General features: G+C 47.1%; 1 protein-coding gene across 9 annotated transcripts; it reads right to left on the minus strand.

The window, feature by feature from the left end:
- Nucleotides 1-7369: 7369 nt before the first annotated feature.
- ENO1 (enolase 1, (alpha)) lies at nt 7370-19838 on the minus strand. Of its 9 annotated transcripts, none has more exons than XM_040651102.2 (12): nt 19806-19838; nt 16543-16636; nt 15385-15480; nt 13010-13068; nt 12051-12120; nt 11727-11860; nt 11346-11568; nt 9694-9891; nt 9301-9502; nt 8804-8912; nt 8347-8405; nt 7370-7829 (listed from the first exon to the last, which is right to left on the minus strand). In XM_040651102.2, exons 2-12 carry the CDS (start codon nt 16625-16627, stop codon nt 7760-7762), a joined length of 1305 nt encoding a protein of 434 aa, XP_040507036.1. In that variant the 5' UTR covers nt 16628-16636; nt 19806-19838; the 3' UTR covers nt 7370-7759. The 9 variants fall into 9 exon arrangements, with proteins under 9 accessions (XP_040507036.1, XP_046759063.1, XP_015152320.3 ...); XM_046903107.1 differs by lacking the exon at nt 13010-13068 and adding an exon at nt 13330-13388; XM_015296834.4 differs by lacking the exon at nt 19806-19838 and adding an exon at nt 19751-19781.
- Between the last annotated feature and the right edge of the window lie 1364 nt (nt 19839-21202).

The raw sequence follows: 21202 nt of genomic DNA on the forward strand, positions 1-21202 counted from the left end.
CTTCAGCACTTGATGTCTTCAAAGCGCTACACAAAACCGAGTGAGGAATTCTGCCCACCTCTGCAATGAGTTGTCCATCCCCTGGGGCAGATGGGCCATGGAGAGATGACACAACCCCAGGTCCCAGCACAGCTCCATGGCCCAGAGCCCATGAGCTGCTGTCACCCACCTGGGGAGCACAGCCCTGTTCTTCTTCATCTCAGACAAGAGGTTTTAGGTCTTGTTAATTAGTAGAGAAGTTGCCTAACAGGAGGGTCTGCCTGTGGACATACACCTCTCCTGTTCAGGCTGCACGTGCCTAGAAACACCTGCTTTCCAGATGCTGATGCAACAATGGGCTTTTCGGCTCTGAATCCAGGTAGTCCCACTGCCAGTGGTTTTACAGCCCATGGAGAAGGCACAATATGCACCTTTCAATCACTGTTACTGTGGTAGAAGAAGAGAAGCAGGCTACAGAGCACAAAACCCATGGGCTGGGACTTGTTTGAGGTAGCACAGCAAAGGGGACCAGTCAGCTTTGCAACAGAAGAGCAGGGCAGCAGCCTGGGAGCTTTTCTTCCTCAGCTTTTGTTTGCTTCAGTGATGGAAATAAACACTAAAAAACTGTGGAGGTAGGAGGACAGCCTGGAACCTGCCTCCACAGCAGCCCTGCAGCTCTGTTCTGATTAGTGAGCAGGACTTAGCAGGGATTACCCTCCAAAGTCTTGCCTTAGGAGCCTCAGCATACCCTGCTTTTTTTGGGTATCTATTTGATTCTGCACGTAATTCACAACGTGACAACTCCAGTCCCAGTGAGAGGGAAACAAAAAGACAACACAGATGTCTCAACCTGCATTTTCGTTTTAATAACTGCCCAGCTAGCTGAATTAGCAGTGTCAGCCCTCTTGTTTTTCAGCACTGGATGCCTGCTAAATGCAATATATATTATTCAAGAACCTTCTGCAAAATTTCAGGGAGCGAGGACAAGCACGTACAATGAGACAGAGATAACATCCACAGCAACCAGCCAAGGCACATTGGCATCTTGATGTATGGAGTCCTCAGTGCCCTTTGCTTTGACTAATGCAGCTGCTACAGGACATCAGTGCCTCGGCCAGGCATTTTGCAGCTGGTGGGCCGGGATGACTCCTCAGCTTAAAACACATCACGAAACGCTTGCAGTGAGCACAGAGACTCAGCAACAAAGGTATACATTGGTTTCACAGGGTGAGGTGGTCAGGCAGCTTACAAGCTAAATGCACACTTAATGCAAACTTCTGTCTTCCTGTGCACACAAATACCTCAGTGGGTCACCCTGAAACAGAGACATTCAGCAATGTGGAACATCAGCAAAGAAAATGTTTTGTCTGGCAGGAAGTGTTTGGTTTCCTTGTTAATTTGTTTTGAAAGCTTTCCTAAGGAGTTTTCAAAAGCAACATCTCTTGAAAACAAAGAGAGGGTAAGTGTTTTGTTCTCAAAATGCTGACACAAAACACAGCAGCATGGAAATAATACTTTGAGTTCAAAGCATTTTTGCCAAGTCTGTAAGCAGTTCCAGGTGGGCAGTGGCCAGCTTTGCCATCACTGCTGCCAGCAGGAGTGGAGCTGGCTGAAGGGATGCTCTGGGCAGGGAGGGATACACCTCTCCTGAAAAATCCCCTCTGTGCAGCACAGAGCAGTGCTTGTAGGGAGAGCCATCTGTGCAAAGGAACCACAGAGAGCACCTCTGCTGCCTGCAGAACACCCCAGTGGGGCGATGCCCTGGGTCACTGCCAGAGGGAATGCCACACTTCACCACAGGACTCCTTTTCTTCAATTATTCTTTGGACAACTGGGATAACCTTACGCACCTTGTTGCACTGAGAACAACAAGGGCAGTGGCTGGGCTGCAAGGATGGGCAAGGGGAGGGCAGCATGCCTGCTACAGGCACCACTGTCAGCAAGGTGTCGTTTCGCCTGGGCTTCGTCCCAGCTCTTTGTTTGGCAGGACTCGTTTGTGTTGCTTTTCTCCCCTGTAACTTAAGCCTGTAACTGCCAACCTAGATGATTAAAAGCACTTCTAAACAGAGCTAAGCTTGTGCATTGTATTAGAGACAGGAGATTTTTCCCACATGCACAGTTCAAACATCAGGATGGCACAAGGAGGTGATCTGGAGCTGGCGGTTTTCTTCCTAACAGTTCCCACCTGCTCAGAGAGGAATGCTGTAGCAGCAAGGCTTCTGGCATTTCACTCTCACACCCACCCGCTGCTCCTATCTACAAGGAAATCATCTCACCCAACAATACAAAGAGAACAGCAATAAACACTTTCTAAGGGAGTGGTGGGACTACACTGGCGCCTGGCACAGCTTTTAAAGCCAACTGTGAGAGGGGGCATGAGGCTGCAGCAGGCAGGCAGGGCTGGCCACTGCCTGCACAGACCCGCTCCCTGCATCCACCATGAATCCCTGCAGCACAAACAGCAGGAGGAGCACGAAGCATCCTCCACACAGGGCAGAATATGGCTGTTGAGCTCCTATTTTGCATGCTCCTGCTGCTCACTGTGCTGCGGCTTCTCCTGCAGCTGCTGGCTGAAGGTGCTGACGTGTTTTTAAGGCTGCAAATGTAGCCAGCAAGTTCCTTTCAAAGAAACATGGTTCGTCCCCAAAGGCCCCACACCACAATGGGGAGACAAAGCAGGGCAGGCCAAGGTCCCTTTCCAGGGATGCAGCAGGGCATGGTGTGGGCAGCACTCATCACAGGCTCCCCTGGGATGCTTGCACTGCAGCTGGGCATGCAAAGTGAGACAGAGACAGCACTGTGGGAGGGATGCTGGGGAGCATCCTGCCAGGTGCAAGCAGGAGGTGAAAAAACACTTGTCTGTGCTAGAGGCAATAAAATCAGAGCAAGTCCCAGGATTCAAGTGAGCCAAGCAGCTCCTGCGGGAAGCAGAATCAATTGGCTGTTCAATTACAGTTTTATTTCTTTTTAAAATCAATGGTCTGGGAAGAAAATCTCACATTTTTGAATAGCAAACAAAAAAAATGGGGCATAAAGGTAACAGGGATGAAGCACGGGCACTGAGCAATCCGGGATATCACCCTGGCCAGCATTGTGTTCTGAACACATTAAGCCAGGTCCCTCCTCTAGGGACAGAGCTGTCCCTGCAGGATGGCAGTTGGATAGTCAGCACCCAGCAGCAGCTCCACCGGAAGCAATTATGTGATTCATAGGCAAAATTACATGCAAAACAGAAGTGAGAAACAAGAAAAATCAGAAAACCAGAGGAGCAGAAAACAGGCCTTGCCCTGACAGCTTCAGTTTCTGAGTGATGTGCTGACTCCCCACCAGGGGCTCATGCCTTGGGAGAAAGCCTTGACACATTCAGCTTCCTATCAATTAGAGCAGGAGGGACCATTCCCTTCTGTCCAGAACAAGCTCTCTGCTACAGGGCCAGTACAGGAACTAGAGCTCATGATACTGGAGGGAAATGATTAATAAGAGCTGGGCAGTTACCTCTGTGAACCTAGAAATAGAGCCAGTGGGTAATGGGAGATCTTTCCCACTCCAGCTCCTCGCATCACTCCATTATGTATCCCGTTACCTGAATAGCTCCCTGAAGTGCCACCTGCCTCTCCCCTCTGCTCATCAGTCATCTCTTCTGCCTGCTTCTCACTGCAGATCCGCTTTTGAGGCTGCCTGCTATTCTCAGAATAGCCTCCCAGTCCATGTTTGCTAAGCTGACGCCTCCTCCTCCTCCTCCAAAGAGTGCCAGCCCTGCAAATTATTACAGTAATAAAGACACTGGCTGTGCTACATTTGCACTCTGTTATAAAGAACAGCCTTTCGAGCAGGAGCTCCGTGGGGACAGCACGGAGCAGCGAGGAGCTATGCAGCAGGACTGAGCCCTGATTAAGGAGCAGTCACAGCTTTCCTCCTCTCCAGCACTGCAGGTTTAGGTTTTGATTTTCTGCCATCAAATCATGCTCCCTGTTCACTTATTCCCCTCACTCCAAACACACACATGAACAAAATTACCAATCATTCACATTCCTCTAACACACTTTAAATTCTTATCTACAAACCACAGTCCCGTGTTCCAGCACTTTGCTATTCTGGTCTCTTTTCTTCCTTCAGAAGTAACTCCTTTCAATGCCATAGCCTCATTAGGTGGAGTCTGAATTGCCTGCAGCTGGAAGCACCTCGCTGATCTGGCCCAAATACTGTCTGTGATTTAACTTGAAAGCTTTATATAGCTCTGGTCTGATGGGACAGGGCAAGCACAGCCTTTGACATTGTGGGATTGTGCTGCTAGTGCAGGAAAGAGGATACAGCTCAACAGCATCTGACTTAATAGTTTCTGATGTTAGAATCCAGTGTTCTCCTAACCTTGCCCTCTTACATGGGAATTCCTGATTTATTTAAGACAAAACATTTGGTAATTGCATCTATAGCAGTTCTCCATCTTCAACTGATAACAAAGTGTGAATGATAATTAATTAAACCTGGACTGTGATTCCAGGTGTGGTCAATCAATACAAGTCTCTTCCAACAGAGCTGGGACCAACCCATTCACCTGAACAGAGGGGCATTCCAGCTCTGGGAACTCACTCTTTCTCCCCCAGCTTTCTATAATCACACACAAGTACAAAAGACCAGCCACTGCCTGTGTGCATTTTCTCATCACAGCTGTACTGCCAGGCAGGGTTTTGTCACCTCAGAGCAGCTGGTGAGCTGCTTTCCTAACTGTAATTTCTGGCTTTCTGTTGCTTGTGAAGAGAAAAGCTCCAGGTATAAACACCGAGGCCAGGTAAGGTGGGCTGGGAATTGAGAATCCACTTTCAGGAGCAGCAGGTAAAAAACCACCACAGTTGCTGCTTCCTAACACAGTTATGCTAAAAAGCTTTCTAAACCATTCTGCATATATTACAAGCTTGCCGCTTTGACAGAAGAAATAAAATCCCTTGATAGGATTTGTGTGTAATTAGCTGGTATATTCATTTAACAGGTCTAATTCAGAGATCAGCTGTGTGTGAAAAGTGCACCAGGTTTCAAATCTGCATGGAGTGCAACCAGCTTAGACCAATGCCTCATGAAAGGACAATTTTGCACAGGAGGAAGCGTTTACCATGGACTGAGCTGCAGCTGGTAAATTTGGTATTTATAGCAAAGCTCTTCTTAAGAAGGGCTTGACAGGAGACAAATCTCATAAGGAGAAGCAGTTGCCAGCCATCCAACAAAGCAGGGATGTTGTCATTGCACCAGTTATTGTCTTTGCAGGGAGCTTTGTTGCAGCAGCCAGCTGTGCCTGCATTTGCTTTCAGAGCCCAGCTGCTGAGCTGGCTGCAGGGCCAGGGCAAGCCAAAGCCACGGCTGGGGATGGAATGTACCTCAGTCCCCACAAGTGCTGGTCTGCACTCACCTCAGCTCTGCAAGACACAGCTCTGCCTCCAACCAAACACACAGCCTGGACCACAGGAGTTCAATCATAGAGTCTCTCCCTGCTGTCAAAGTGAGGTGGTGGGGCTACAGGCCACGCTGCCCTGTGAGCCCAGCTTTGACAGGGGCTACTTGTGTCAGGACAAAAACTGCATCATACAAGACATTTTCCTCCCTCCATAGTTCCCCTTAGAACAAATATGCCAAGAACTCCTTTCTTTCTGAGGGGTGTTTAGCATCCTTTGCAACTTACAGTTTCTCCAGTCTTCCTATCAAACAGGGTATTTTAGAAGTGCCAACAGATGAGTCTTTCTAGTAAGAAAACATAGATCAATAGACACTATAGAAGCCAGGCCTTCCCATGAACGGTCCCCTGTGTGCTAAATCCTGTCACAGCCATTACTCATGCTAGCATGAGGCACAGCTAACATCTCTAGCAACTCACAGCTGTCTGCTGGGCTCTGGACTGGCAGGCCTGTACCCTTCTTCCCATCCTCTGACACAGATTTGTTTAGGGATGTTACAGTCCTCACAAACCATTTGGTAGCATTGTACTCTTTATAGATTTTACTTCAGAAATCACTATTTTCCCCAACCTAAACCCGGAGATGTTTAAATCGAGGTTTTGATAGCAAGCACCTCGCAACATCAGGGGCAGTAAGTGCACCATTTCCTCCTTATGGATTTGGAACTACGAAAGGTATAGATTTGCAACAAAATGAACCACTGCAACACAGGCAATGGCCACAGTGGGGCACCGCTGTGCTCCTTTGCAACACCAATTTCCAGCCGTGGGTGCTTCGATTATTTGGAATGGAATAGCAATCATTGAAGTGGATCAAATTCATCTCTTCCTCATAAATCAGTCATTATGGAAAAGATCATAAGCCCTAAGAATTGGCTTTACCAACCCCTTTTTTCCTGTCTGGTAAGGTGTTAACATTCTAACTCCTCCCTGCTGAACACTCACCCAAACAGCACTGGTGGCACTCTTCAGACAAAGGTGCTCTTCATCTCCAAGATTAGCACCGACTGGGAACGAGCTGCACTTTGCAATCTCTCCCCCCACTGCAGCAGCAGAGCTGTGACCTGAACAAAGCAAAGGCTTTTGGAAATATAAGTATTAGCTCCTAAGTCTTTTGTTTACAGCCATCTGTTTTCAACAGCTGGAAAGCCCCTGAAGTCTTTTCTTCCCCCCCCCACGTGACATACAGTTCCTAGCTGCTAATAGGGTAAAAATTAAGTGCAGCTATCACATCCATTTCCAATTATAACTTGTATTACAATGCTATTAATGAATATAAAAACCAATTGCTGTATTTAGCTAAGGTTTTAATTCAATATGGCACCCCGCTCTTACTGGGCTTTCTTGTGCTGTTAGATGAAAATCTTTACAAACTACACAACAATCTTCTAGAATCACTATATTAACTTATTTCATGTATGGCTTTTCCCTTCCCTTAATCCCCCCCCCACTTCCAGGCACAAGGGTTTGCAACAGTACTGCTCCACAATTCAATGGAAGCTGCAAAATTCTCATGCAATATCACTAACTGTCAGCTTCTTGCTATATATCAAGGCTATCACTGATTTTCCACCACTGAAGAGATTAACAAGCAGACATCTGCAGCAGCCTATTGTAGATGTCACTCACAGCACTTGCTAGGACAGCTCACCCTTTGCTAAATTAAGGAAGTCCCAAGCTTTCCTCTTCCCCTCCAGGATTATAATTGATCTCTTAGTTAGAAACCTACTCCTAGTCCTACTTCTACACAACTAAACATATCCTTAAGGCTACTTCTTGATTACAGACATACATTCAACTAATTGTCTATTGGTCACAAAGCAATTTAAATCCACCTCCCAGCCACAGTCCATCTCAGTCAGCACAACAGCTTTAAACAGGACATGTTTAACAGAAGGTCTCCATCTTCCTCAGTCTCTTGCAAAACAACTCAAAAGTCACACCTTGTTGGGTTGTTGGATGCTTTTATTTGTCACATGTAAAAACACTACTATTTCTGTTTGCAGGTACCTCTTACTGCATTGCAAGTCACAGCTCCAAACACTGAAGAACAGACAGGCAGAGAAGTGTTTACGCCCAGTATTAAAAGGTCATGGTTCCAGAAGATGTTTACCACACAAAACCCCACTGAGACTGTTCTAGAAAAGCAGCAGAGCATTACAAGTAACAAATCAGAGCTGGTGAGAACACTACGTAAAGGAGTCATCTAGGGGGAAGGGAGAGGACCTGCAAACTTTACTTTTTCCTTCAGCTGCCCTTATCTTTCTAATACAGGAAACTGATCTAAACAGGTGACTAGTGCTTTAAACCAGAACAGGGTTGTACGATCCAAACAGCTTAGTTGATACGAGGGTTCCTGAAGTTCCTTCCAGCAAAATGGGCCTTGCTGCCAAGCTCCTCTTCAATTCTGAGGGAAAGGCAACAAAATGCTGTTATGAGCAGTCAGTGTAGAGCTGCATTAGCACGGCTGCTAGCCTTACACTGAACTACCTGATCCGCCTAGCGCTAACAACTCTATAATACAATACTAACAATACAGTCACTAATCGATTCCTTCCAAGTAGCTTCAGAACTCACAAATACTCCACTACATTGGATGCTGTCTCCTAAGTAATCCTGCTCAAACACTCCAAACTCTTGTCCAAGGGAAGTGTCTCATGCAGAGAAGAGGACAATTTCTCAGAGACATAATATCACAGCATGCTTTGCATAACATTCCTATTTTATCTCCACTTTGATAATAACTAATCCAACTCACTACTGAGCCAACCACCAACCCAGAACCATCTCTGCCACTGTCAGTTTATGTACTTCTGCACCTCAGAAACCGAGCAGCTTAAGAGCAAGCTGGACCCAAATGCATTAATGCAGATCCATTTTATGTCAGGCCTAACTCACAACCCTTTTCCCACTGAGAGTCTCACCTCAACAGCTGGTTGTATTTGGCTAGGCGCTCAGATCGGCAAGGGGCACCAGTTTTGATCTGAAAGGGAAACCAAAGTTCATCAGTACCTACAGAAGGAAGTCCACAGAAGCAAATACAGAGCTATTCTATTCAGGGTAATCAGCACAATGACAAGCTTTATTTCAGCATCAGGCTATGAATTCACTAACACATTCACTGCCTGGAAGTCCTGACACACCCAATGGAATGCACTTTCACATTTACTCTTTTTTTTAATTCCTGGTTAAAGGTGAGTTTACACAAGATAATATGTTCCAGTGTCACATTCCCATGAGGCAGATGATCTTCCTGTATATAGAAGCAGGAACTCTTCATGCGTTAAGTCACAGAATATTCCATCTACAACGTATCATGGCTTCATCATCACATTATCAAACCAGGCAAGAAGACAAGTTACAGCAGCTACAGATACAAACCTGACCAGTGCAGAGACCAACCACCAGATCAGCAATGAAGGTATCTTCTGTTTCCCCAGAGCGGTGACTCACCATCACACCCCAGCCATTGGACTGGGCAAGCTTGCAACTGGAAGAGATAAGCAAGGTATCACATCATCCTCATTTGCATAGCAGCCTTTGCTCTGGTGAGACTGCCAAGCACTGGGTATTCCCAGATTTGGCAAGGCAGAACTGCTCTTCAGTATATGTTAGGGCTAGGATCACGTGAAAGCTTAGTGCCACAGCTGCTTTTACACATGCTTACACCTAGTATCCGACTTGCCTGTATGATTTGAAGGACATGAAGGTATGTGTTTTACTTGCCAATATTCTGAGTTAACAATTATTCATCCCTTCACAAATGCCTCATCATCAGATTTCTATTCCACTAGACTTTGCTCAGCCCCCTCAGCCATACAATCTCTTATGCAACACAGGATCCCTTACCCTAGCGTGGTAGAAAAGGGAGAACTTACGCTTGCAGAGACTCTGTCACAGAGCCAATCTGGTTGACCTTAAGGAGCAGGCAGTTGCAAGATTTCTCCTCCACAGCCTTGGCAATACGCTTTGGGTTGGTCACAGTCAGATCATCACCAACCACTTGGATGCCAACACTGGCAGTGAACTTCTTCCAGGCAGCCCAGTCATCCTGGTCAAAAGGGTCTTCAATGGACACCACTGCAGATGGACAGAAGGAGCTTTAGGGTCTGAGATGCTTTCAAACAAGTATTATCCACTACAACTTCCAGGAAGCTCACTGTTTGCCCTGCTCTTGACCTGCACATAAGGGAGGCTGCATCTCAACTCTTCCTTCAGCAATCGACCCCTATTATCTGCTACTAATATGGTCCTGGAACTTTGGAACTTACCTGGGTAGTTCTTCACAAAGCCCTTGTACAGGTCAGCCAGCTGGTCAGGAGAAATGTATCTGCTGGGATCATCAGGGGATTTGAAGTCCAGGTCATACTTTCCATCACGGTAGAACTCTGAGGCAGCCACATCCATGCCAATGACAACCTTGTCAGAGTAGCCAGCCTTGCCAATAGCAGTCTTCAGCAACTCCAGAGCTGAAACATTGGAAAATATCTGTGAGATCTTATTGAACACCTAAACACAAAGCTGTTCTTTTGCTAGCAGCATATTCACTTGGGCAAGAACTTCCATTACTCCCTACAAAACACCTGAAGGCCACACAGAAAGTGATCTTCTGAAGTAACTGGAACAGGATACTACTTGAATACTGCCCTCAGATTTTAGTACCCCTGAGATAGCAATTGCTAATCTCTTCAGGCAGGACTACAGTCCAAAAAGCTGAAGACCAGATGATACTACATCTTTCAGCTTTATGAATGTGGGCAGGAAGCAGTGACCATCCTCTCAAATCTCTTTAAGCCCCAGACCAGGTGTTGTTTGTAACAGAAAGTTGCACCTAAATACTGACATACAGTGCAATGCACAGCTTGCTACTGCATAGGGCACCTTCTCTTCACATCTGCTGTTCTCCACTTGCACAAAACTGACAATCTAACTCCTCAGTACAAGTCTCTTCATACTACCCACTATGCTACTCTGTTCGCTTTAAGCAGAGTCCAAGCAGCGAAATCCAGTAGGTTCACAACTAGGAAGACTTCCAAGCATTCCCATCTCCAAGCCTAACAGTCAGGTCAGCCAAGCTATTTACAGTAGGAAGCTTACATAAAGTGTTTTTAAAGATACTAATGTCATACAAGCTGCAAGAGCAGCTGCTACCAGCAACACAGATTCCTTGGACTGTAATAGTCATCTAAAGTCATCTTCATTGATGTCTGCTAGTGTACAGACCTAGTGAAAGCTGCACGCTCCTGCAGGACTCAAACACATCAATTTCCAGAGCTGGCTCTTCACGTTCAGTATCAGAAAAGGCAACTGCAGCTCAGAGGCCAACAACATAACTAGCAGCTTTAAACTATGCAAGTGATTAAAGAGTAGTAGTACTGTACTGGCTTACTATCAGCTCCACACAGAAAGCTGAAAATGAGCCCTTTTTGGTGCAGTTTTTTGGTAGGAACAAGCATTTGACTTCCCATGACAGACTGTATCTCCACTTCCCTGAAGGCTTCTGAACAGAACTGTCTGGCTGTGGAGACAGTGAATGCCTCAGCATCCCAAGTTGACCTGAATGCAACCTCACACATCACTCGTTACAGTTCAAACTGTTCTCTTTTGTCAGCAAAAAAACCACAGCAGTTCCACTAAACTGTGACTACTGACATTAGGAAACTCAAGATACACTGACATGCCCACACCACCCTTTTCAAGTGCAAAGTGCAAAGATGCTTCAAGTCAGTAGAGAAGTGGTGAGGAAGGCACTCAGATCAAAGCTATCCTGTCAAGCAGCATAAACTTATTTCCAGGAGAGCAGCTCCCTGGTCCTATACTGGACCACATCAGTATAAGATCTTAGAGATCTTTGAACCAGAGCAAAGAAACAGCAGCAACTGGCGATTGGCTAGGTCTCCTCCCACACTAAGATCATTTTTACCTTCTTTATTTTCAAGGATATTGGGGGCAAAGCCACCCTCATCACCCACGTTGGTTGCATCCTTGCCATACTTCTCCTTGATAACATTCTTCAGATTGTGATAGACCTCTGCACCAATGCGCATTGCCTCCTTGAAGTTGTCAGCACCCACAGGGAGGATCATGAACTCCTGCATAGCCAGCTTGTTGCCAGCATGGGAGCCACCGTTGATGACATTGAAAGCCTTGAAGTAATCCAAAGGAAAGGTCATTTAACATATTTCATTGTAAGCAGACAACAGCAAGACATACTCCACCAACAAGATAATTTAACCCAAGACCAAATTACACTACAAGCACCTGGTCAGATCATGTCTCTAGCTAGTTTTGTAAGGAAACTTACAGGAACAGGCAGAATGACTTCAGGGTTTCCAGCAAGGTCAGCAATGTGGCGGTACAGGGGGACACCCTTCTCAGCAGCACCAGCTTTGCAAACAGCCAGAGATACACCCAAGATGGCATTGGCACCAAATTTAGCTGAAATAGGAGCAGATTGTTTACAGAAATATTACATTTTCCTGAAGAGATTCAGTAATATCAGCACAATCACGGTCTTGGTTAGGTAAGTGCACAGCATAAGCCATTTACCTTACCAGAAACATGCAGTACATTAGACCTGTACAACAACCTTAACCTTTTCATGACTCACAACACAAAGCCCACTTACATTTGTTCTCCGTTCCATCCATTTCCAGCATCAGTTTGTCTATCTTTTCTTGCTCCACCACGTTGACATTCTGCAGAGAGAAACAGGTGGAACACTGTGTGAAGAGCAACGTGGCTCAGAGAACTCCCACCTACCCACTGCAGCTTTATTTCCCTGGCAGGCATAAGGAACTGCTTTAAGTACAACTACCAACAGTAACCTACTTCATATTGTTATCAAACAGCAGCATCTTCTGGTCACTTCCAATAGATGACAAAGGCTGACCAAAGTTTGACAAATCAAAAGCTTCTTTTATTGCTCATATTCAGAGCTAGAAGGCCAGGATCCTTGACTGCCTAACTGTGGACAGTTACATTACTATAAGCCTGACCTGGGGGAAAGCTCCTGTTTGTGACATCTGTTCCCATACTGCAAGCTCAAAGACAACTGGCTTGCTCAGGTCACAAAGCCATCTGTAACTCAATACATACAGTTAGGAATTGCAGCTGAGAACGTGCAATCACTTTATGCATTATCACCATCTTGCCCCATCATTTGCAGCTAGGGCTCAGTGCTCAGAAAGGGCACAAGCATCTCAAGTCAACTTCACTAAGATTCCTTTAAGGCTACCGTCCCAATGAGCTTGGACAAAACCCACCCACCACTGTGTGCCCCCACACCCCCCGCCCCCAGTTCAGTCACCCCATAATGCAGCTTGCATCTTAAATGCACTCCACTGAGACTTCCAGGTGCTAAAGTGTTGCTGCACACTGCTGGAGATTCTTTTGATTAAGTGTTAGAGATGCAATCATTAAGGGAAGCAATTACTGTAGGTCAGTTTTTTCTCATGCACTCCAATACACAGGCTAACATCTCCCACGTAATACAGTTCCTGTTACTGCCTCTAGAGAGAAAACCCATCAGCCAGGATGCACTGGACTGGCATTAACTGATGTTAGCAGAAGACAGATTGCTCCTACCTTGCTAATCAGTGCAGGTGCAATTGTTTTATTGACGTGCTCAACAGCTTTTGAGACACCTGGAAAGAACAAGCAAATCAGACACCGGTCAACCACACTTGTTATGCAGGCATTAGTAGATGATCTCAATACCATCTCATGCTATTCAAATCCCAGTTCAACCTGAGCTCACTGCTGAACACTTAAAGACACCATCTCAACTGAATGGAAGTTGCATGAAGCAATCATCTAGAAATGCCTGCTGCAATGTTAGTTTGCAAGACCATGCACTGGAGATGTCTGTCCAAGTGACAAGGTTGCACTAAAAGCACATCCATTACCTGTGTACACAATGCTGTCGCCAGGAACTCGTTAACATATTTAACAGCTCTGGATACACCTGACAGAAGTGAAATGGACAAGAGAATCAAGGAAGAGATGAAGGCTCACAGCCAAAGACAAAATCAGTCATGCAAGAAAAAGCAAAGGTCACAAACAGGGAAACAGAGCTACAGATCCCCAGGTGTCTGACACTGAGCAGTAGTCCAGAAACAAAAGGGTTCAGAAGGCAGAGGAAGTTGTGCAGCAGTCAGCCAGGCTGTGTTTTTGTTCTTCCCACCCTGGTTTGATACTGCAAAATCAATTGCAGACCCAAACCTTGACTGGCCAAATGACAGCACTTAGAACAGGTTTTAGGATAGCCTACTCCTACCCGTTGGAAGATTGTATGAGTAGGGAAAAAGAAAAACTTTTCCCTGGAAGTTAAGCATGCAGCAGCTCAGGCATTTATTTCACTATTTGCCATCATTGTGTAACACTCCTGAAGCATCATCTTAGCACATGTACTTTACACTTGATCCAACGCCTTAGAAAACACCACTGTTAGGTAAAACAAGAGCTCCAGCATCAACTTGCTTCTTTCCCATAAGCACAGATCAGTTACCAGCTACCAACACCAACCAAAGGAATGCTCTCATCCCTGCAGAGCATTTAAATATCCCTGAAAACCTAAGCTTCAGAACCCAGTAAATGCTAATTAAGTGTACCCTGAACTGCATTAATTGCTTTCAGATAGTTTAAGTCTACAAATTTATATTACAGAAGACCTTCCAGCTATCTGTAACTCATCCCATTTGGTGAGGTGATTTTAAACTCATGTTACTTGCCAAGAGATACAAAACCCTGAGCTGTGACAGCCTGCTGAGGAAGCTCAGACTACGCTGTCTAGTTAACTGCCCATGAAGAAGTGGCTACAGGATCAGGTTTAGCAGCTCTAAGCACACACATTTAGCACAGTGAGCTAAGTACACATTTATATTGCTCAGGGAAAAGATGCCTTAAGTGGATAGCAGAAGCTCTTCTGTTCTTTGGTATATTCAGTCATCTGCAGTTTATTTTGCACTGCAGCAGTAACCATCATGGATCTTAAGTAGTAATTACCCACTCTGACTGCTCGCTCTTAATAGGTACAAAATATTTCATCTTCCTTTCATCTGCCTGGCAAGGAAAGTTTGGAGCAGAGACAATTAACCTTACAACTGAGAGATAATTGATTGCATGGAGTTGGAAACTATCACCAATACTTTTACAGCAGCAAGCTGAAGCGGAGTCCTACTGCCCAAGTCCTGAAGAATTGCTACTAGGATGTTTATTAATGTCCTCTTAGACACTGTTACTCATTTCCCTCCATGCTACCAGTCTGCTGACTGTTTAGTTACTTTTCAGGACATATAATCAGTCCACAAGCAATTAAAATATAATAACTAAAACAAGCTTCAGTATTATGACTATCCACAGCGAAAGAAAAGTCAAACGGCTTTAGCTATGACGCAGCCTGAAATGGAAGCATTTCAATGATTACTCATAGCATTGCATGTTTCTCATTGCCACCAGCTGCTATGAACCACAAATTCAGAACTCTGCATGTTGGGATCTAATGAGTTTTAAAGTGCCACAGTAGATACATTTAACAATAGTCATTAGAAATTTTTTTTCTATTATGAGATCTGGCAACTAGCTGCAGTGAAGCACTCTCTCTACCTTACACCAACAAGTAAGGCAACAAAAAGTACAACTAAGTATGTCTCAGCATGCTGTACTACAGACATGCTCAGCCAGCTGGTACATCTGAGTCCCACATGCAGTGCTGGAAGCAGTCACTCTGCTCAGGCCCCTGGGAAACCCTGCATTCTGTGCCTTACCTTCACTTCAGTTGCACAGCCTATGTGCAGGTATGCACATCTTACCATTCATCACTTTCACTTCATTGCCATGCCTTGTACAGGCTATGGGAGGCAGTAAAGGAGCCCAGGTTCCTACTAATACAATCTAGCCTAACTTCAGCAGCAACACTTCCATTGTAACAAGCCAAGCCAGACACCCATATTCAGGTTTACCTTTTCCCAAGTAGCGTGTCTTGTCATTGTCACGAAGCTCTAGAGCTTCATAGATTCCAGTTGAGGCACCGCTGGGAACAGCAGCTCTGAACAGACCTGTTTATAACAACAAAGAATCTGCCTTAGCACATGGAAAACCACCAAGCATGCTTCACCCACACATCGTCCCAACCTACCGCATGCTTCCACCCCTGTAGACAGGGGAGGTCATATCTAAATCAGATCTTACTGATCCCACATGATCTGTCTGCTCCATTAGTGTCACCAATTCAACAGTGTCTCCCCAAAGCAAGCTTTCACTTGTTCAGAGGAATATATATATTCTCTTCCTGTGTGAATTTCAATGATGTGTTCGGAAAGCTACCCATCTGCCTTCCAATACAGTAGCTTTATTCAGTAAGTCTACTTTTAAGGCCAGTCTAGTCACTGAGTTCTTAAGTTCTTGTGAGATGTGGCACATGAGTCAATTCAGGGACTTGTTTTGCTCATCTGAGCTCTTCAGACTACTCATTCTTCCAATTAAGGGTGCTGAACTTCAAGAGCAAATTGGAGTTTGTTCAGCCTACTGTTCAAGATGCCAGCCTTCCATCTCCTGCCTTTCCCTTATCCCACTTAGGCAAAGAGCTTAGCATGGGCAATCTCATTAAATGACTGCATTAATCTTTTGAGGCAAAAAGATCAGCTATTTAGTTAGTGTATTACAGTCATTGTATTTGCTCATTCCACTGAATCACACTGGTCTGTGCCTGTACAATGCCTTTGTCAGATCCTATCAAATATGGTTTGAACAACTAACAAACTAAGGAAAAGTGTAATAATTAGAAATATAAGACGTTATATGCAAAAACCCAATTAGACAAGATGCTGGGTCCTGCCTGATTACCTACGCAGAGAAGAAGACCTTACCCAGGATTCAATTCCACAGCAGAAGACCTGCTTACAGAGCTTGAGAAGTTAAACATGCTCAAGTGTAGTCAAACAGACTTAAATGAACACAGAAAAACTAAGTCCATTAGCAACTGCTTAGGGACAGGAAGAAGGTGTTAACTGAGTTGGCCAATGCCATTCAAGTTAAGCTCAGGACAAGGGGAGGGAGGCACATCACACTGTTTGCATTAACACTTGTGCAATGTAGACAAATATCTACTAAGGACTCACCCTTGTTGGTGTAGAGGTCTACCTCAACAGTGGGATTCCCACGAGAATCAAAGATTTCACGGGCGTGGATCTTCAGAATGGACATCTTGAACACCTGGCAGAAGAGTTGAGCATTAATAACTCATAACCAGCAGTGTCATCAACAGTCATGGGAACAGCTCAGAAACACTACTTCACACTAAGTAGGAAAACATTTAGTACTTGACTGGAGTGTTACACAAGGAGGAGAGGAACCTCAGCCTAAGCAGGAAGAACCATCTAAAACCAGAAGTTTATATGCTCAGCATATAAACGCAGACAAGTAATCCCAATACAGGAAATTTCTGCAGCTAGTTAGAATTCTTTTTGCTACAAGACTTCAGGGCAACAGCTCTTAGTATGCACAGCAGCTGTCCAGGGCCCAGTGTAACCTGTCCTTGAAATAGGAACAGACACCCACAGCTCTAACTAAGCACTAATAGTTATGCCCTTTCTTAAAAGAAGCATCTACAGGAATAGCCTTTCCTCTTACAGGGAAGACAGACCACCACAACCTTTGAGAACTTCCTTCTGCCCCCACCTCACATACCTAAACTTAAGAAAACTGCAGTAAGGGATGTCTTATGTAAGCTCAGATAGTACTTTAAAAAAAATCAAGTCAGACGAATGCCTGTAAGCCATGGACCAGCACCAAAACTATCTCATCTGCGGAGAAAGCTCAGCCTCAGAACCATCTGGAAGCTGCTTCTGGCATGCCCATGTGGGTGGTAGCTCTGAATAACAGAATGGTCATGAATCTCCCCTCAGTTACTGAGACGACAGGCTCTCACAGTACTGCTGCTTGTACCAACGCAGGAGGAAGGCAGCTTCACAACCTCTCTTCCTCCACAGGAAAGTTTTTCTCCCCCATGTTAAAAGACACAGATAGTCATTCAGTTTGCCCCCTGGGGACAAAACGCCCTCCAAACTGCCTTGCCTCTGAGCAGCTGGCTGTACAAGGCAGCTCAGATATTCTAGATACCGTCTGCTTTACTGTAAGACTCACACCCTGACAGATGATATGACTGTCCTAAGAAGCAGAGCAAGCTAGATCCAACTGCCCTGCATGCTGTCACTACTTAACTTTAATCAGTGAACATACAAGCAAGAAATAAATCCCTGCAACTTCCATGTTAGGAGTCCCACCCACGCAGATTTCTGCCACACGCTCCAAGCAACCACTAAGGTGAACAATCACCACTTATCTGAAAAAGGCCTTTGCAGCTTCTTCTGCTGGCACCTGCTATGCCTTGCTTTCCTTTTCAGAACCAGATTTGCTACAAGACATAAGGTGCTCTGTTCCCTGGAAGCACAGGCAGCTCACAAGGAAGTCTTACTGCAATGCAAGGTCTGTTCACCTTCACAAAGGTGTTACTCCAGCAATACATGCAGCTGGAGCTTCCATTGGTATCCCAGGTCTGACATTACTCAAGTGTCCTTGGAAATGACCTCCCCAACAGTCCCTCCTTTTTTTTTTTTTTTAAGAGGGAGGCATTTCACAGCACTGCACCATTCCAAGAATTCTCTGTGCTTTTTTTCCTGCTCATTTTCACATCCCCTCAGTTCTGCATTCAAGAAACTGTTTTCCCACTGAGTCTTCCCCTGGGTAAACCCAGTAACATTCAGCTCACCACAAGCTATGGAGATGTGCACTCTTGCCTTCATCTATCCAGCTAGATGGAGAGCCCACACACAGGCCTAGGTGCAGGAAGGCTAACTGTACACAAGCTTGGACAGTTGCGCTGCCGCTCCAGACCTTTGCACTTTGTGATGGAGCTAGTTAAACACACTGATACCAGAGTGGTCTTTATGCACATATTACCTTAAACCTTGTTTTGTACTCTAATCTGCTGGCAAGGTCAGAGCCTCTCTTTGGCTTCCCGGGCCTCACTGGGAGCAGCCATGTTGCTGCCTTCTCCAAGGCCACATTACAGCCAAGGCATCACTCCCAGTTCAAGTCCTATCAGTCATCACCCACTCCCTGATGCTGTGCTCTGCACAGGGAATGCAGTACTCCAACAATAGAGCAGAACCCTCTAATCAAAGTTACAGTGATTTGCAAGCTCACTACCAGTTTTATTACCAAAAGATTAACACATGGAAGCTATTTTGCAGCCACGTTTCTCTTAACACATGCATTTCTCTTTGCACATCGCTACAAGAATCAGTATGGAGAGTAAAAACCAGTAATAGTTTGGCCACAGAACTAGCCTAATTAATTTAGAGTGCTTATCACAGAGCTGCCATGCAGTTATCAGTGACACTTACACGCTTTAAGTCTGCAACTCTCATACCACCACCCTGAAAAAAAAATAACCTTACTGCTCATTAATCCTTGACCTCACTGTCTTAAATCCTAACAACTGCTCTGCCTCGACACGCCTGGACCCAACAGGGCACCTTCTGCTCTTACTCCTGTGTCCCACGTGGTTCCTGCTCACCAATGCAGCACGGTGTAAGGCAATTTAATACCGTGCGGCACAGAATGACTCAAAGGCCCACGAACTCCTTCCTCCCTCAGTGCTCATCAAGATGGAGGCCTGGAACTGCACCGCCGCAGCCGTGGTGCTGCGTGACCGCCTGCAGTGCTTCCTGCCGGGCCGTGCCGCAGCCCTGCCCCGTGACTCAGCCGCGCGTAACGGAACAGAGGCCAAGATCCTCTCGGCAGCCAGTTTTTCCGTACGGAATGCCCACAGATGGGCATCACGTTGTGGGGGGCCGCTCCCCCGAGTGCTGCCTACAGATAACCGGGATTTAACCCCGCCGGGAGACATGAAGCACCCAGATTTAGGCGTTGACGTAAAACATTAAATATTTGACACGGAGGTGAAGGACATCCAACGCTGTTAAAGAGGGGAAAGGTCCAAACCGCGACTCACCGTCCGAGATGTACTGCTTAATGATTAAGAGAGAGACGTTAAGCGCCGCCCGAGACGCACCGCGCTGCCACCCCCGGGCACGCGCAGCGCCCCCCCACAGCCCAACGTGGAGGGCACGGGGCCCGCAGGCCCACCGACCGCCCAGGTGCGGCCCGAGCGGGGCGGCGGGCGTATCGCAGCGCCCGGCCGGGCAGCAGCTCCACGCCCAGCTCTCCCACAGCTCAGCTCAGCTCACCCCGCGGCCGGGCCCACCGCTGCCGCTCTCCCCCCCGGCCCAGCAGCCCGCCCCCGCTCACCGCTCTGCTCCGCACCCGGCTCAACGCTGACTGAGAAAGAACGGCTGCGCGAGCGCCAGCCTATACCCACCTCATGCAGATGAGTTGCCCGCCTCCCATCTCCTATTGGCCAGCTCGGCCACCTACCGCTTCTCTATTGGTCGGTCCTAACCGGCATGCTGATCTCCCATTGGTCGGCACCCCCTCGCGCCAGCGGCGGTTCGGAGGGCGTGCGCTACGTGCCGAGGCGGCCTGCCCGGCTGTGCACACGGCGCGTGGAAAATCCCGCTGGGGGGGGGGCGGGCTCGCGGGGGGGGCGCGCGCTGAGCGCGGGACGCGGCGGTGCTGCAGGGAGCGGTGCGGGGCGGTGCGAGGAGCGGGGCGGTGTGTGCGGGAGGGCTTTTCTTCTCCTTGCGCACCAAACCACTGCAGGTCTGCTCAGAAAGCCAGGGCCATCCACACACGGGGCTTTTCTGCAGCTTTATGCGTGAGAAGGAAGTGATTCTCGCGCGCGTGTGCGTGGATATTGGGGACGTTAATTTTGCTCGCAACGCATGCAAAACCCACACCTTTTGCAAGGACTCCGCTCCGTGCTGCGGTGTCCCTGAAATGTCCCTCGGTGTAAAGGGAAAGGCATGCGTGCACAGGAGGGGGTCCCGCCCAGCCCCCAGGCTGCAGGGAACAAAAGGTTTTGGCTGTGCACGAGGAACTGATGCCCCAAAGGCACGTGCTTGGGGACCAGCAAATGCATCAGAGCAGGGCCCAGCGGCAAGCCCTGCCGTTAGGAATTTGCCCAGAGAATATTGCACGGAGCAGTATTGGCCAGGAAGAAAAAAAAAGCCAAACTGGAGTCGAAGTGCTGCTCTATGGGCACAGCCGTCGTTGCGTGCCAGCCCCCACAGCTGCGTGCCACAGCCTTCGTGTGGTGCTCAGGGCAGCAGAAAGCACAGCATCCTCCTGCTGGCAGCAGCCGAGGCACACTGAGGTGCAAAGAGGTGAAGCTGCACTACGCCACGTGGAGGCAAGCAGAGGTCCGGGCTGCTCTCAGCCGTTGCCCGGCCTGACTCTGCTTTTCCTCTGTAAAGAAGAAATGAGAGCATCCTCGAGGCTATGAGCTGTCTGGCTGACAGCAGATCCTGTGGCAGCCCAGGCTTGTTACTGCTTAATGCAATCCTGAGCAGAATTTCTGGCAGGGGGGCACATGGCTCACGGGGCGCACACTGGGAAGGAACACATTTTGGCACCTTAAAGCTGTGCAGCTGTAATCTGCCCTGACAGCCCAGCAGCCCCACACCAACACACAGTGCTGGGTGCCGATTCCTGGGCATCCACACAGCACTGCAAAACCCACCTGTGCTGCAAGGCCAGGTTGCACGCTGTGCTATGCAGGGCATGCAGCTTGTTCCACTGCTTGCAAGGAGCTCATGGTTCCAACCACCAGGATGCTTGGGGAGTGGATCCTCTGCAGGCCAGGACTTGTTCTCCAGC

This window comes from Gallus gallus, chromosome 21, assembly GCF_016699485.2.
Source record: "Gallus gallus isolate bGalGal1 chromosome 21, bGalGal1.mat.broiler.GRCg7b, whole genome shotgun sequence".
Classification (NCBI taxonomy): domain Eukaryota; kingdom Metazoa; phylum Chordata; class Aves; order Galliformes; family Phasianidae; genus Gallus; species Gallus gallus.